Raw genomic sequence first — 16,561 nt, forward strand, 5'->3', positions numbered from 1 at the left:
ATAAAAATAAAGTTATTAAAATAAAAAATAATTATTAAAAATAAAAAAATTAAAGAGTAATTTAAAAAAAAGAAGAGAGCAGCCAAACTGAAAAACAAATCCACCAATGATAACAAGCACTAAAAACTATACTTAAAACAAAACAAAAGAAAAAAGCAAAAACAGACAGAACCCTAGGACAAATGGTAAAAGCAAAGCTATACAGACAAAATCACACAAAGAAGCATACACATACACACACTCACAAAAAGAGAAAAAGGAAAAATATATATATATCATTGCTTCCAAAGTCCACTACCTCAATTTTGGGATAACTCATTGTCTATTCAGGTATTCCACAGATGCAGGGTACATCAAGTTGATTGTGGAGATTTAATCTGCTGCTCCTGAGGCTGCTGGGAGAAATTTCCCTTTCTTTTATTTGTTCGCACAGCTCTTGGGGTTCAGCTTTGGATTTGGCCCTGCCTCTGCATGTAGGTCACCTGAGGGCGTTTGTTCTTCGCTCAGACAGGACGGGGTTAAAGGAGCTGCTGATTAGGGGGCTCTGGCTCAGGCCAGGGGGAGAGAGGGGTATGGAATGCAGGTTGAGCCTGTGGCGGCAGAGGCCAGTGTTACGTTGCAACAGCCTGAAGTGCGCTGTGTATTCTCCCAGTGAAGTTGTCCCTGGATCACGGGACCCTGGCAGTGGCAGGATGCACAGGGTCTTGGGAGGGGAGCTGTGGTTAGTGACCTGTGCTTGCACACAGGTTTCTTGGTGGCTGCAGCAGCAGCCTTAGCATTTCACGTCTGTCTCTGGTGTCCATGCTGATAGCCGCAGCTCGCACCCTGAAACAATGGTCTCTTGCTTCTTAGGCAGTTCCAGACTTTTTCCCGGACTCCCTCCCGGCTAGCTGTGGCGCACTATCCCCCTTCAGGCTGTGTTCACGCAGCCAACCCCAGTCCTCTCCCTGGGATCTGACCTCCAAAGCCTGAGCCTCAGCTCCCAGCCCCCGCCCATCCCGGCGTGTGAGCAGACAAGCCTCTCAGGCTGGTGAGTGCTGGTTGGCATTGATCCTTTCTGTGGGAATCTCTCCGCTTTGCCCTCTGCATCCCTGTTGCTGTGCTCTCCTCCATGGCTCCACAGCTTCCCTCCCACCATACCCTGTCTTAGCCAGTGAAGGGGTTTCCTAGTGTATGGAAACTTTTTCTCCTTCACGGCTCCCTCCCAGAGGTGCAGGTCCTGTCCCTGTTCTTTTGTCTCTGTTTTTTCTTTTTTCTTTTGCCCTGCCCAGGTACGTGGGGAGTTTCTTGCCTTTTGGGAAGTCTGAGGTCTTCTGCCAGTGTTCAGTAGGTGTTCTCTAGGAGTTGTTCCACATGTAGATGTATTTCTGATGTATTTGTGGGGAGGAAGGCGATCTCCACGTCTCACTCCTCTGCCATCTTGAAGGTCTCCCTTGCAAATAATTTGCTGATCACTGCCTAGGAGTACAGGATTCAAAGATGGGAAAATAAAACAAATTTTAAATCTTGGCCCTTCTTAATGTAATGAGAGACACTTTAACGGCAAAGTGTAAATAGATTGATTTGTGCTAACCTAAAGGTATGCAAAGAGGGCTATGGGAAAAAATTGAAAGGAGTCACCCAGTTGTCTTATGGGTAGGGGAGAGGTTTAGATCACATCATGGAAAAGATCTTGTTTGAATAGGGTCTTAAAAGATGAGAGGGTGGGTTTCAAGTAGGCGGAGAGATAGTATGTGTAAAGACCAAGGTCATGAAAGACATGATTATCATAATAATGAGATGTGTATGGCCCAGGATAGCATTTGTAATGTGAGCAGTAAGTTGGAACCCCAAAGTAGAAGTTTTCATTGTTAGACCCACTGTTTAGCTCTTATTTCATATACTCAAAGGGAGCCATGAAGATCGTAGAACAGGGAGAGGTATTCATGGTAGTATTTTTATATATAGCGATTACCATAGTGTATTGTAATGTTCTCCTTCACTGGTTGTTGGAGCTCCTCATGGGCTATGACCATGAGTTATAAATTTTTGTATACTAAGCTTTTGGTAGAGCAGCTGTTAAAGCTAATGCTTAGAAAACATTGGTTGAATGACTAATCATGAGTAAAGAGGAATCGGGAGAGAATAATGACAATCTCCTGTGGTGGTTTTAATTTTTTGTGGGTGATAGACCACTTTGTGGTTCTGTTGAAAGCTATAAACCTTCTCCTTGAAAAGGTAAATACGTACAACATTTGGCCTACAGTTTCATGGGATCCTTGTATCCCTGAAGCCAGTCCGTGGATTCCTGGTTCAGAATCCCTCCTTAGGAAATTATACCCAGGGAACCTACAATCACCGCCAAACCTCACCATGAATAAGCTACTGTCTCTTTTAACAGTCTTTTAAATGTTAGATTATAACTGTATCTTTTTCTTATAATTTTCTTGAATTCTCTTCATGCTTGGGAGGATTTAGTTCAAAGAACTGAAGTATCTATGGAGAAAGAAAATAATTTTTATAATGATTGAGGTAAAACTTTGCTGGTCTGTAAAGATAATAGACAAGCATGCTAATTAAGCTAGCAACCATGAAGCAGCTGCTTGAGGTAATGCTGATGTTCCTTGAGTTTGGGTTTAGCAAGTGAGTTAGGGGTCCTCAAGACCATCCTCCAGCTTGATGATTTGCTAGAAGAACTCACAGGACCCAGAAAAACTGTTATACTCATGGTTTTTATTTATTACAGTGGAAAGATACATATTAAAATCATCTAAAGGAAAAGGGATGCCTCATGGGGCAAAGTCCAGGAGAAACCCAGTACAAGCTTCCAGATGTCCTCTCCCAGTGCGGTAGCACAGGTGCACTCCACAGCTTAGCAATGATGTATGACAGCACATGTGAAGTGTTGCCAACCAGGGAAGCTCACCAGAGCCTTGGTGTCCAGGGTTTTTACTGGGGCTCAGTCACAAAGGGTTTGCAGCATTCTTATCAGGGAAAATATTTCAAGGTGTCAGAGCTCATCTCCCAGGAACTGGCCAAGGGCCAGTCCTGAAGACAGGCCTTTCTTGGGGATGTGTAAGGTTTGAGCAACTTGGGCCTGCTGAGTGAACCCTTTCCTGCACACCAAGTTAGCTGTTCAGAGTTAGCTAGCTTTCTTCTGGCCTGCCCACCTAGCCACTCTTTTTCTAGTTACAGTAGGCCTCTCATCACAGATGGCCATTCTGCAAACCTGGACTCTTCCCTTTCCCTTACCAACATGTAATTGTAAAGTTTGATTGGACTCAAGGACATATGTGTGCTTTGTTGTTTCATGAGATCCTAGTGATCTGTCACTCATTCAGCACTTTTTGAATGTTGCTGTGTACCAGGCCTAGTTTTAGATGTGGATCATGAGGGAGAGGAAAAAATAACAGTTCTGGTAAGCAGTGTATGCTTTGGGGAACACTTAATCTTGTTGGAGAGCTTAGTGAAAGGTTGTGTGTGTGTATGGGGAGGTGTTGGTGATAATTAGAAGACTTCCCTTGAGTATAAAGATCAAATAGATAAAAGTGGGCATGGAGCTAGTGTTTCTCCAGTCATTTCTGTAGCCAGTTGCCTGTGTGATTGGAGCACATATGTATTGTTACCTTGCTTGTGAGAAAGTACCCTAATCCTAGTTAGAAGATACATGTCTTTTGGGGATTTGCAAAGGAGAAAGGAATGTCTGGCTCAATACAAATCTATTTCCATTACTCCATTACCATAAACTTACCGTGACATTTCCAACCTACAGTGAGGAGGTGGTAGTATTTTCACATTGCTCCCCAGTCGGGGGAATATATGAATGCCTAGTTTTGGACCAATAAGAATAAGTATAACCTTTATAAATTTCAGTGTACTTTGTTTCAAATGGGAGGGCAAATGCTTGCCTTACATTGATGAAATTGCACGTAACAGTTTTTCTATACTTGGAAGCCAAAAGTTTTAGGAAAAAGCCTGGGTCCAAATTTCAACATGTTTGGCTCCTACATATGTGTGCTTCTTAACAGAATTTGGAATTTATCAGGTTAACAAAGAGTTTGGTTTTTTGAACAGAGCAAAGAAATTGTATAATTATAATAGAATCAGGAATGTATTAGTACAGAGAATATGGGATAATTTAAAATTGTTAACCTTGAGAATTTTTTCTGACAGGATCTTTTCTTTTCCCCCCAGCATTACAGTGTTTCTGCCACCTTTGTACAAAAGACAATTTTACTTGTGTCACAGATGGGCTCTGCTTTGTCTCTGTCACAGAGACCACAGACAAAGTTATACATAATAGCATGTGTATAGCTGAAATCGACCTAATTCCACGAGACAGGCCATTTGTATGTGCACCATCTTCAAAAACTGGGTCTGTTACTACAACATATTGCTGCAATCAGGACCACTGCAATAAAATAGAACTCCCAACTGTTGGTAAGTTGTTGTATAAGTTTTTTCTTGATACTACAAGAAAAGCTCTTAGACTCTATGATTTTAGAGCTGGAAGGGATCTTAGAAATTGTCTATCCCAGTTTATTCAGTATAGAGGCAAGAAGTAACTTGTCCAAAGTAGTAGAGTTATAAGGGTAGCCAAGATCCTGACTCCTGTGTGTGTGCTGTTTGAGAAGGTGGTTCCAAGATACTTTCTCTGAGGTCTGTTGTGCCTAAAAGGGTAGCCTCCTTTAGAGAATACTGATAAAGCCCACCATAGCAATATGTCCTCAGAGTGAAATTTTTTCCTTGTATAATGCTCCAGTCTTTTAAAGCAGTCAGTAATGGGAGGGAATTGAGAGCAGCACTAAACAGTCCAGGTGCCTTTATTTTGTAATATCACCTTGCCTTATGATCTTTATGTATAAATTATTATATACGATTTCTAGGTTTTTGGTCCTTCACCATAGTTTACATTTTAAAATGTCCTGGAAGAGCCAGGAATTTGAAAGCTTCATAAATGCTTAGGATTAGATTAATTTTAAGGTTCTGATTTAAGATGCCAGTCTAAGCTCATCTGTTTAACTCTTCTGGCACTTTCCCCAAATCCAAAATACCTACTATAATAATCAAAGGAATACAAAAATGAGGAAAACCTATATTAATGCTAAGAGAATTAATGGAAGAAATGCCACCCACATGCCTATAGTTGTGAGGAACTCTGCAGTTTATAGTGCAGATGATAACAGACTAGTGAAGAACTGACTATAGGAAAAGAAGTAGGTGAAAGACCCTCTTGCAGAATCCCACCAATACCTTAAGCTGAGGGGCTGGGTGTGAGGCTAGGCTACGGGGGCAAACTCTCAATTCTCCTTTAGGAAGCACCTGCTTTCAGTGCTCACTTTCCACTCAGAGTTGGTCTAGGCATCATGCTAATTAAAGTAGGAAGCACTGCTGTAGCTCAGAGGAAAAGGGCCAGTCCTGCCAGTTGTAGAAGGAAGGCAGTCCTCCACCTAGTTCGAGTGATAACAGCAAAGTAAAACCAAATCTTCAGCATGATAGAGAAGGTCCCTGTGGCAAAGCTCTGTCAGACTATAATTTTTCTGTCTTTTATATAGGCATCTGCAATTCTAATATGACACGGAGAATGATAATTCTAGAATTTCCCATTTCCATTATTTGAAATGGCTTGAAATATCAGAATGGAGACTCACAAAACTTTATGAAGAGCTCACTTTATTTTTAATGCTAAAATACACAAATACCTCATTCCCAGGTCCCTGATAATCAGACAGCAAAAAAATTTACCAAATGGAAAGATTGCATGGTTCAAAAGAAGTGAACTGAACTGGATAAATGAGAGTAGATGTCGTCCTATGAAATACACTTACAGCATGTTAGGGAAGAACTTTCAGACAGTCCAAGGTCTGTTTTCAGTTGTTCACAATGAAATGAGAACATTTCACAGTTGTTAAGATCGCTTTCAGATGAAAAGCTCAATTGATGAATTATTTTTAAAAATGCAGTATTGAAAGTGAACAGCAGACTGGATGTTGTAACTTTATTGTCAAGTGTGAGACAAGCTTAAAGCAAGACAAACTTGAGAAATTGTGTTACAATTCAGAGAAAAAGACAGTTGGTGAGCAAATTAAGAGACAGAGAGGACAGATCTAGGTGATCCAATATGGTTAGCATAAAACCAGAAAAAGGCAAAAGGACAGAAGAGAGAAGAAATACTATGTAAAATTAATGAAAAAATACTTAACCAAATATATATAATGAAAAAACTATCAGTTTTCAAGAATAAAGAAAAATTGTGCACACATTCAGTACAAGTGAACACTGGTTACCTATAAAAGGAAAAAAAAAGGTCAGATTTTTTGCTTTTTTTAAATACCAGAAGGCAATGGAATATCATAACATTGCTTGTTACCCAAAATTCTTTAGATGAGCCAAGATTTTTCATATATAAAGGCAACAAGCATCTTTAGATAATTAAGTATTCAGTGTATAAGGACCCATATACTCTTTCTGAAAGGAATTACTAGAATTAGGATTCTTTATCATATGAAATCAATCCAAATAAATATCTCAAGAGTGATAAAGATGTGATGTGAAAGAAAGGGTGGTGAGCCATGAACCAGCATGTGTCAGAATGAATGCCAAAATAGCTGTAATTAATGTGTTTCTGAAACAATGCAAATTGTTAATTGTTAAGAGATTATAAAAAAAGATCTTTAAAGTCTAAGTGATTAAAATAAACTAGAAAGTATACACATGCAAACTATTAAAAAAAGATATATTTTTGCATGAAAAAAATTGGTGGAGATATATACACAGGTGAGTTTGGGGGGATGGTGAGGCTGTAGTTAATTTTTTTTTAAATTTTGCTCATCTGTATTTACATTTTTTAATTTTTTTTCCTGCTATGAGCATATACTAGCCTTGGAATAAGAAGATAAGCCAAACTACTTTTTTTAAAAAAAGAAAATGAAGACAATGACTTAAGAAGAAATATTTAATGGGAGTTGTTCCAGATTATTGGTTCTTCTATTAGCGATCTGACAGGGCTAAGTGGGGTGGGGGGTGATCCTACAGTGTTTGTGGTAGCTGGCCTTGTTATTTAGGGGATGGCTCAAGACTTCAGGAAGACTAAGTGGATGTTGACAGAGCTGGTGATCATAAAAGGAGAGCCAATGGGAGAAGATTACGTGTTTCACTTGTTACGGGTTTGAGCTTTATAAGCTGCTGTGATGAGGCTCTGACTAATGGTGGTAGTGGCCAACTGCAGGAAATGTGGAGGATTTAGGAAATTGTGGATGCCGCCTACAGTGTTATTGTTGTTGATGTTTATTTCACTTGAGGCCCTTTTCCAGGAAAGCCATCATCTGGCCTTGGTCCTGTTGAACTGGCAGCTGTCATTGCTGGACCAGTATGCTTCGTCTGCATCTCACTCATGTTGATGGTCTATATCTGCCATAACCGCACTGTCATTCACCATCGAGTGCCAAATGAAGAAGATCCTTCATTAGATCGCCCCTTTATTTCAGAGGGTACTACGTTAAAAGATTTAATTTATGATATGACAACATCGGGTTCTGGATCAGGTAATGTATTTGTTTTTTTCTTTTTCCTAAGATGTCTTTTTAAAATTAACTGTGTTATTTATTAGTTGGCTAAGCCACTTGGCTTAGTATGTTAACACTTGGGATAGTGTGAATACTACTCCAGCTTTGAACCTAATAAAGGTCTTTAAGCTAGGTCTGTATCTGACTATGGCTAGTTTAGTAAGGACAAATAAAATTGACTGACTTATTTGAGCAGTAAAAGTAAGTCACCTTCACATTTGTGTAACTTTGAAAACATTCTCACCTTCTCATGACTCTGTGAGAATAAGGACAGTTATTCCTCTGTAGCTGAGGCCGAAGTTCACAGATGTTCAAATAATCTGCAGTTTACCCATTCTCTTCAGGACTGTTTAGCAGCTTTATTTTTGTATTGAAAGCAGGCATGACAGAGAGTGTGTTTGGAATTGTGAAGGTTATTTGCTTTTTCAACATTAAATTGCTGTCTCTGGCTCAGGCCTAGTTTTTTATTAAACTAATGAATTTTTAGTCATTTTCTCACTTTAGAAAAAAGTCTGACCACCTTGTTATTTAATATAGCTTTATGGATCCATGGCCCTTCTGATATTTGCTTTTCTCAGTTCTCTTTGATTTTTGTGGGATCAGAAATAGATTATCTAATTACCTGAAGCAAATTTTGGCATAGCAATCAGTGCTTCATATTTAAATCAAAAGGGGATTTAATTTTCACTTTTTCTTACATGTGCTTTGGAAGGATACTAAGAGAAGACTCCTATCCTCTACAGTATTGTAATTTGACACTTAATTCCTAGCCAGGAATTAAGAGATCTAGATTCCAGTGCAAGCTTTGTCCTTGATTGGCTGTCTGATCTTGGTTAAACCATGTTTTCTCCTTGGGCTTCTGTTTCCTCATCAGAAATATGGGACAGATACTGTTGATAATAATACTTAAAGTGGTTTGTTAGGACTTTTAAATGAGATGTACTGTCCTTTAAAAAGTATAAATTAACTTCAAATAAGGGCTAGATTCATGGATAAAAAGATTTAAAAATATATGTATAATGAAAATTTCATGAATTTTATAATCAAGTGATTAAAGGAACTCTGTTGGTTTTTTAAATTAATTAATTTTATTTTTTGGCTGCGTTGGGTCTTTGTTGCTGCGCGAAGCCTTTCTCTAACTGTGGCGAGCGGGGGCTACTCTTCATTGTGGTGGCTTCTCTTGTTGCGGAGCACGGGCTCTAGGTGCGTGGGCTTCAGTAGTTGTGGCATGCGGGCTCAGTAGTTGTGGAGCACGGGCTTAGTTGCTGCATGGCATGTGGGATCTTCCTGGACCAGGGCTCGAACCCTTGTCCCCTGCATTGGCAGGCAGATTCTTAACCACTGCGCCACCGGGGAAGTCCCTGAAGGAACTTTAAAGCAGAAATTGTGATTGGGGGAGGAATATGACTCTGAAGCACAAAATCTCACCTGATGATACAGAAAGTTCACATAATGACAAATGTCTTTAAGGGAATGAAGGTATATTCATGTATATATATGTATGTTTATTCATTTAAATATGAAGAAACTGACTTCATGACATAAAGTTTTCTTCTGTAGAATTTGGCCGTACATATTCAGTAAGTGAGTTCTGCCCATGACTGCTAGGATACATACAGGCTTACGGTGGAGCCCCCGGGTCTCTTAAGGCAGCCTTTAGGGATCCCTGTGACTGTTGTGAGGAGGGAGGCAGTGACTGGCTGGATTGAGATGGAGCAGCCTTAGTACTGAAGATGTGACAGTCTTTGGGCAGGAGTGGTGGAGGAGTGGAGAGAGATTATTTTAGGGTTCCCCTTTGATTCTGAGTTAGTTCAAAGGGTTCCCAAAGAATATCTGGCTCATTCTAGAAGCTAACCTGGACCAACAAAATATGATAAGCAAGGGCCAAAGTCACAGAAAATTAGGGTGGCTTTAGATCATTTGGAATTAATCCCTTGGACCTGCTCTCTTGTTGCCACACTTACACCCAGGGAAATCAAAGCAGCTCCTGCCACTTGGCACAGTGGTATGTATCAGGCCTCAAGGAGAGCAAGCCTACCTAAAGGATTAAAAGAAATTGCTGTCTGGATGGCAGTTTGTTTCTGAATAAGAATATATTTATTTACCTCTTAAGATACAGACATGAAGTAAAGAATGGAATTGTAGTAAAGAATGGAATTGTTCTTTTTCCATTTTATCTATATTTCTAGATATGTCAGGGACCCAACTCTATTGTTGAAAGCTTCTCTCCCTCCTTTTATGCCTCCTTTTACACCCTGCAAAAACTTGTCTGCATTGTTTGCCAGCTCTGTGGCTTTGGGCAGTTAGCTGATGTCTCATGCCTGAGTTATTAATGAAAGTAATGAACTCTGCCCAGTGTACATTACTGGATTGTTGTGAGGTTCAAATGAAACGAGATGTTTGTGTGAAAGCACTTAAGCACTTGGTAGATTGTAAAGTTATATCCAAATGACAGGTGTTATTCTTATTGAAAAGATATTTGGAAAAAAAATCTGATATACAGTATGAATTTGCTGCATTTTACAAAAAAACTAGTTTAAGGCCTCCTTCCCTGTCATAGTTTATTCTGTGTTAATGGCTTTCAGATTTATCCAGACAGAAGCTATCTTCTGTTGAATGACAGCAGAAAATTCCATTGCTTTTCCTTCTATTTATTATAAAGACTGAATGCCATTTCATGAATGGGACTCATGCCTCTGAGTAAGTCAAATGTCTGTGTATAATATCCTTTTTAGTTCTTTCACTCATTGAGGAAAAGATAAAACATTTTATGTTATGAATTCAAATGTTTATTACTCAATACTATGACCATAATTGAGGAAAGGCCCTATCTCTCTCTTTCAGAGACTGTACTTTTAACTTAGGAATTGCAGGGAGACAATGGAGAGATGTGTTCTGGAACCTAGCTCTAAACTTAAAGCTAATCGTATCCCTGTTGCATTTATTTGAATCACAGGTTGTGCATGTGCCCATATTTAATCTGTCATTAGATTGCAAAGTATGTGGGAACATGCAAACATGTGCCAGATTTATTTATTTGGTTGTGCGGGGTCTTAGTTGCGGCAGGCAGGCTCCTTAGTTGCGGCACATGGGCTCCCTAGTTGTGGCACTCACACGGGATACAGGTCCCCAACCAGGGATCGAACCCGGGCCCCCTGCATTGGGAGTGCGGAGTCCCATCCACTGCACCAGCAGGGAAGTCCCCTGTGTGCCCGTTTTTGAGAGTGTGCGTCTCCTAGGCCAATGTTTATTATGTCTCATTCATGCTTATGATCTCTTTAATGCATGCATGTCCTTCAGGTCTTATTTCTGTTGTTCACTGCATGTAAAGGTGCTTGGACCCTGTTTCCCTATTGAAGTTTTCGCTCAAGCAGTTCTAAAAGGTACAGAAGTAAAGCAGAGAATATAGAGATCTGAATTAGGCCTGTTTATTTTTGTCTTTAGAAAAAAACGATTACTTTTTTAAAAATGCTCAGATTTTCATGTGGGTTATGGTAACCAAATACAGATAATATGATAAATCTAGATTTGATTTTTAATTCTAGTTCTGCATCTAGAATCCAGTTGTGAAGGGGAAGACAAAGACTTTCTTTGTCCTGTTAGGCTTTCTTGACCCTGCGTGAGTCCTGAATGTGTCAGGCATTTTCAGACTTCCCATTTGCTATTCCCTTTCTTCTTTATTCCCTGCATTTCTAACTTCCAGATCAGCCTCCTGAAATGAACTCTTAAGTATACCTTAAATCTTTAAGTACATGGTGTGGCCCTGTTCAAAGGCTTTAAGAAAATTTTGTAAGTTAGTGTCTACTGTAAACAACATAATTAGGAATTGGTTATTCATAATACAAAAGAGCTCCTTGATTTAAATAAGTATTTTTCACAGATTTATTTTTAACCAGTAGTCTCCTTATAAAAACAATTGTTTACAATCAGACTGCTAACTACTTTGCAGGAAGTACGGAGGATGGATAGAGCAAGGGGAAGGAAGGATCTATTTGAGAAACTTAAAGATGAAAAGAGACAACTTAAAGATTTAACATTTGGATTTATAAGTATTTCACACCAGAGACTCAAAGAGACCAGATAATTTTATTTACTTCCATTAGTTTAATTTTATTTACTTCCACCAGAGACTCAAAGAGACCAGATAATTTTATTTACTTCCATTTGATCTAGCAGGCAACTCAAGATAGATTATAAGTGACACCAATTTATGTGTATTAGACTATAAATAAAATACTGTAGAACACGATGTACACTGATATTTTGTGTCAGTATAATTCGACAGTTCTTAGTCCATGGGGAATTGGAATAGTCCCAAATATAGTGTTACTTAAATTTTGTAGGTAGTTAGTAAATACTTTTATGTAAATAAGTGTGGTAATATTTAAAACTATGTATTTCATAGTAAGACAAGTTCAGTTAGTGAGAAAATTGCCAATGTTTCATCACCAAGGTAAGTTGCTTGGCATCTTTCCTTAAGATATTAGTGTTGCCTAGGCAGCCAGTTCCTGGCACGTAAATTGGTAAATTGCTTGCCTTGAAATGGTTTCTGTGATAATTTTTACTGATTTATTAAAAGTTAGACCAGAATTTACTTCTTCATTTCTTATGCTTACACACTTTTCTCCTCCTCTTCTCCTTACACACTTTTCTCCTCCTCCTTTTGTAAAACTGTTACCAGACTCATCTTTCTGAAATAAGATTTTTAAATTATTTCTTTCCAGTCATGAAATGAATGGAAATGTTTACTAGTTCCTCTTTCACCCACAGCTCTCATTAGTCATCTTGAGCCGGGCATTCAGTATTCTTCACATTCTGGTGCAGCTTCTCTTCTACTGTTTTACTACATACATCCTTTTTTTTTTTTTTTTTTTTTGGCGGTATGCAGGCCTCTCACTGTTGTGGCCTCTCCTGTTGAGGAGCACAGGCTCTGGACGCGTAGGCTCAGCAGCCATGGCTCACGGGCCCAGCCGCTCTGCGGCATGTGGGATCTTCCCGGACCAGGGCACGAACCCGTGTACCCTGCATTGGCAGGTGGACTCTCAACCACTGCGCCACCAGGGAAGCCTCCCATACATCCTTTTTCTGCTTATCTATCTAAGCTGGTTCCCTAAACATGTATCATCCATTTCTTCTACTTTTGCTTGCATATTCCTCCTACCTAAACACCTTACCTCCTTGTCTTCTTCTTTGTCCTATCCCTTCTGTAAAGGACAATCTAAATTCAGCTTATCTTTTAAAGCCTACCTTGACTCTCTAAGCAGGAGTTTCTGGATTCTTTTATTGTATTTATTATTTTCCTTTTATCATGAATTATTGTTTTTGCAAATTTACTCTATATTTCCTCAGTGAGATTGTAAGTTCCTTTAAGGAGTTAAACCTTTCTGAGTCACTCTTTTAATGCCTATTGTGGTGTTAGAAACAGGTACCGATATTGGTTGTTTGTGTCAAATACTATTTATTTTTATCTTTAGGTTTACCATTGCTTGTTCAGAGGACAATTGCGAGAACTATTGTGTTACAAGAAAGTATTGGCAAAGGTCGTTTTGGAGAAGTTTGGCGAGGAAAATGGAGAGGAGAAGAAGTCGCTGTTAAAATATTCTCCTCTAGAGAAGAACGTTCATGGTTCCGTGAGGCAGAGATTTATCAGACCGTCATGTTACGTCATGAAAACATCTTGGGATTTATAGCAGCAGACAATAAAGGTGAGTAACATTTGCTTCTCCTTTAAGTGTTACAAAATATACTTAATCCTTTCCACAAAGAAGACTATTAAACATTGTCATATTTGATGAGAAATGGATGTTCGTAATATAAATTAGACCCATTAAGTAAAATAGAATATATTAGAAGCCTTTAGGAACAGGAACTTCTTAAAGATTTTCTTGACTCTTGACAACATGTTCCTAAACCTCTAATTGCTTTATAAAATGTAAAGAGCTATTTAAAAAAAGGTTATGTGCTTTTGTTGTTTGGTTCTGGGAAGTTAGTTACTGAGGATAGTCATAATGTAGAAAAAAAATTTATCAACTCTGGTTGCCCAGAGTTTTGAGATAGGCTAGAGCTCATATATGTTTCCTTTTAATCTCTTCCTGACCATTAGGGCATTCTAATATTTCTTAATGACCTTATGTATAGGGAGAGTAAGAATAACTTCTCAGTGTATTCTGTGTTTAAATTGCTAGGCTAAATAGATTAATCTTTTAAGTAAACTCACTTAAATAGAGAAATGGTTTCTCCAAAACCACCTTGCCCTTAGTAACCATGTGGACCTTTTCTTGCCTGTGGTACACAGGTGCTTGAGGCCTGGGGGCAGATGCTGAAGCAAGTGAGGAAGCCATGTCAGTAGACAGTCAGCATGAGAGGTGACTGAAAAGTGACTTCAGACTGCACTTCATTTACTTTCCTGGCTTCAGTTATTACAGTAGTGCCCACAATCCTACCTTTATAGCTTTTGTCAGAGGCTTGTATTGGGTTGGCCAAAAAGTTCATTTGGGATTTTCCGTGAGATGTTACAGAAAAACCCAAATGAACTTTTTGGCCAACCCAGTATTACAACTCGACTCTCATCACACCCACCCTGAATCAAATGTATTTCCCATCTTTCCTATTTTTTTAAAAAAATGCTATCATCTTTTTTAAAGGCCATAACCATAGTCATCTTTTTACTTCTCTCCCTTCCCATTTTCTTCAACAATATTTATTTCTTTGAAATATTAACAATGTTTAATCTCAGTTTGTGTTCATGGGTGATTTTGATTTTTCTTTTTGCTTCTCTGTATTTTCAAATTTATTTACAACAAACATTTATTACTTGTTTTTGTAAACTTTTATTTATAGAAAATTTCCAGTATATAGAAAAGCAGAGAATAGTATAATGAACCCCCCATCACCCAGCTTCAACAATTATCAGCTCACTGCCAACCATATTTGAGTTCTGATTCCACCTACTCTGCCCCCTCTGAATTATTTGAAGCTAATCCCAGATAGCATATCTTTTCATCCATAAATATCTGTTTGTATCTTTAGATTATGGGGAATCTTTTTTTGTGAAACATAACAATACTACCATTGTCAATTTTTAAAATGCCATCAAATATCTAGTCAGTTTCACATTTCTGCAGTGGTCTCCCCCCCTTTTTTTTTTTTAACAATTGGTTATTCACTTTAGGATCCATTGCATTTGGTTGATATTTATCTTAAATCCCTTAAAATCACTAGGGTTACCCTTTGTCTTTTTCTTCTCGGAGTTTATTTGTTAAAGAAACTGGATTGTTTGTCCTATAGGGCTTATCATTAATTGAATTCTTATAGTATCTCTGAACTTGCTCCTTGTATAATTTGAAAACTGGTAGTTAAAATTAGAGACTGAATCTGATTATTTTATTGGTTTCCTGAAAATATATACTTTCTACATATTCTTTCTATTGCATCAAATCAGGAGGTGTATAAGTGTGATTATCTGCTTTTCGTGACTTAGGGGCGGTGATGGATGTAAGCAGGGACTATCAATAGATACTACCAATTCAGTATTACTTAATTTAAAAACAAAACAAACAAAAGCAGTGATCATAGTCTGACCAAGTCCTTAGTTTTCACTTTCTTCTGTCTTCAACACCATTTAGCTTCTCCCCCAACCCTTAAAACAACCTTTGTATTCTGTGACTCTGGACTTTCTTATTTCTTAATAGGTGTTTTTGTTTTCTGAAACTCTTAATACATATGAAGGCTCTAATTCTACAAATAGTAATTTCTCCCTCAAAGAACTTACCCACATTTTTGCTTTCAAACTCAATGGTAGGTAGTGGTGACTTTCAAATATACATTTTGAGGTTCAACCCTTACCCAGGCCCAGCATGTTTTAGGCTTGTTCCAAGTTGTAAACACACTAACCGACACAAAATGTTCCTGCTGCTGTGCCCTGAACTCTTCCCTTTTGCTCAGGCAGCAGCCAAGCTGTTACTGTCATCTGGAGGTTACCATGGGAACTGACAACCCTGCTGACTCTTCCCTACACCTCCTTTCTTCTTTGTCAGGGTTAATGGACTTTGCCTAGAACCTAGCCCCTCCATCCCCTATTCCCCTTTTCTTTATCTTTCTCATACTGATTTAGTTACTTCCACCTTAGACAACCCTTTATGTGGGCATAGCCTCTAATATGTCCTTCTTCCTTCCACCTCTCTTGTCACTTACCTCAGAAAACCTCCCATTCTTCCATCTTGCTGTGTTCCTATTTATTTCGTGTATTTGTGAGCCTTTCTGAATTCAGGTATGGTTAATAAGCATGCAGATAAAGCTAGTGATGTACCTGTATCAAGGAAAGGTATAAGTTTGAACAGAATCAGTTTACAAAGTTTATGAAGAAACAAGTTGATAAAGAACTAGTATCATGAATATCTAAATCCTTTCGAAAATACCCAGAAATCTCCTCCAGAATCTTCTGAAAACATTTCATTCCTTAATCTTTTCCAATCAGAATTGCTTTCTTTCAATTAACAACCTTCAAAATATAGAAATCGTTTTATGTCAATCAGTTTTTCTTTTGTTTTACAACTAATGGGGAAGTTCTTATGTGCCATGCATTGTACTAAATGCTTTTTTAAAATCTATTATCCTATTTTTAAAATCTTCTTAGTAGCTTCGCAAAGTAAGGTATTCTTGTTGTGTAAAAGAAGGAACAAAGGCTCATTGGTTAAGAAACTTGTCTGAGGTCATGTAGTCAGTGACAGCCAGGCCCTGATTCCAACCCAGGTCAGAATGACTCCAAGTGCATCTTTTACTGAATTGTCCTGCCTCCTAGTATTGTTGTAATATTTTTGCTTTCATGATTTTGTGAAATATATGACTTGCCAGCTACTCCTAGGTTAAATTGGCTTTTGTGGACCAGCCTAGCCTAGAAGCCCAGCCAGAACCTTTACCATGATTCTCATGGGAACATACATTTCCAATTCATGTACTGGCTTACAAATGAACTTTTGGAAGAACACATATTCCTAGTTGTTGAGGTTCAAAATCAC

The 16,561-nt window shown here is 38.5% G+C and overlaps 1 protein-coding gene across 2 annotated transcripts in view; it reads left to right on the forward strand.

Moving 5' to 3' along the window:
• Nucleotides 1-16,561, forward strand: part of TGFBR1 (transforming growth factor beta receptor 1) — an 84,209-nt gene that overhangs the window by 46,908 nt on the left and 20,740 nt on the right. Inside the window, exons 2-4 of one of the 2 annotated variants that reach the window (XM_029201691.1) lie at nt 4,174-4,419; nt 7,293-7,523; nt 13,019-13,249. In XM_029201691.1, coding sequence (XP_029057524.1) covers nt 4,174-4,419; nt 7,293-7,523; nt 13,019-13,249 — 708 coding nt within the window. Of the gene's footprint in view, nt 1-4,173; nt 4,420-7,280; nt 7,524-13,018; nt 13,250-16,561 lie in introns of both variants that reach the window. The other variant, XM_029201689.1, reaches the window with a different exon arrangement.

The sequence above is a fragment of the Monodon monoceros genome, unplaced genomic scaffold (assembly GCF_005190385.1).
Source record: "Monodon monoceros isolate NGI ecotype Baffin Bay Population unplaced genomic scaffold, NGI_Narwhal_1 Super_Scaffold_5, whole genome shotgun sequence".
Classification (NCBI taxonomy): Eukaryota; Metazoa; Chordata; class Mammalia; order Artiodactyla; family Monodontidae; genus Monodon; species Monodon monoceros.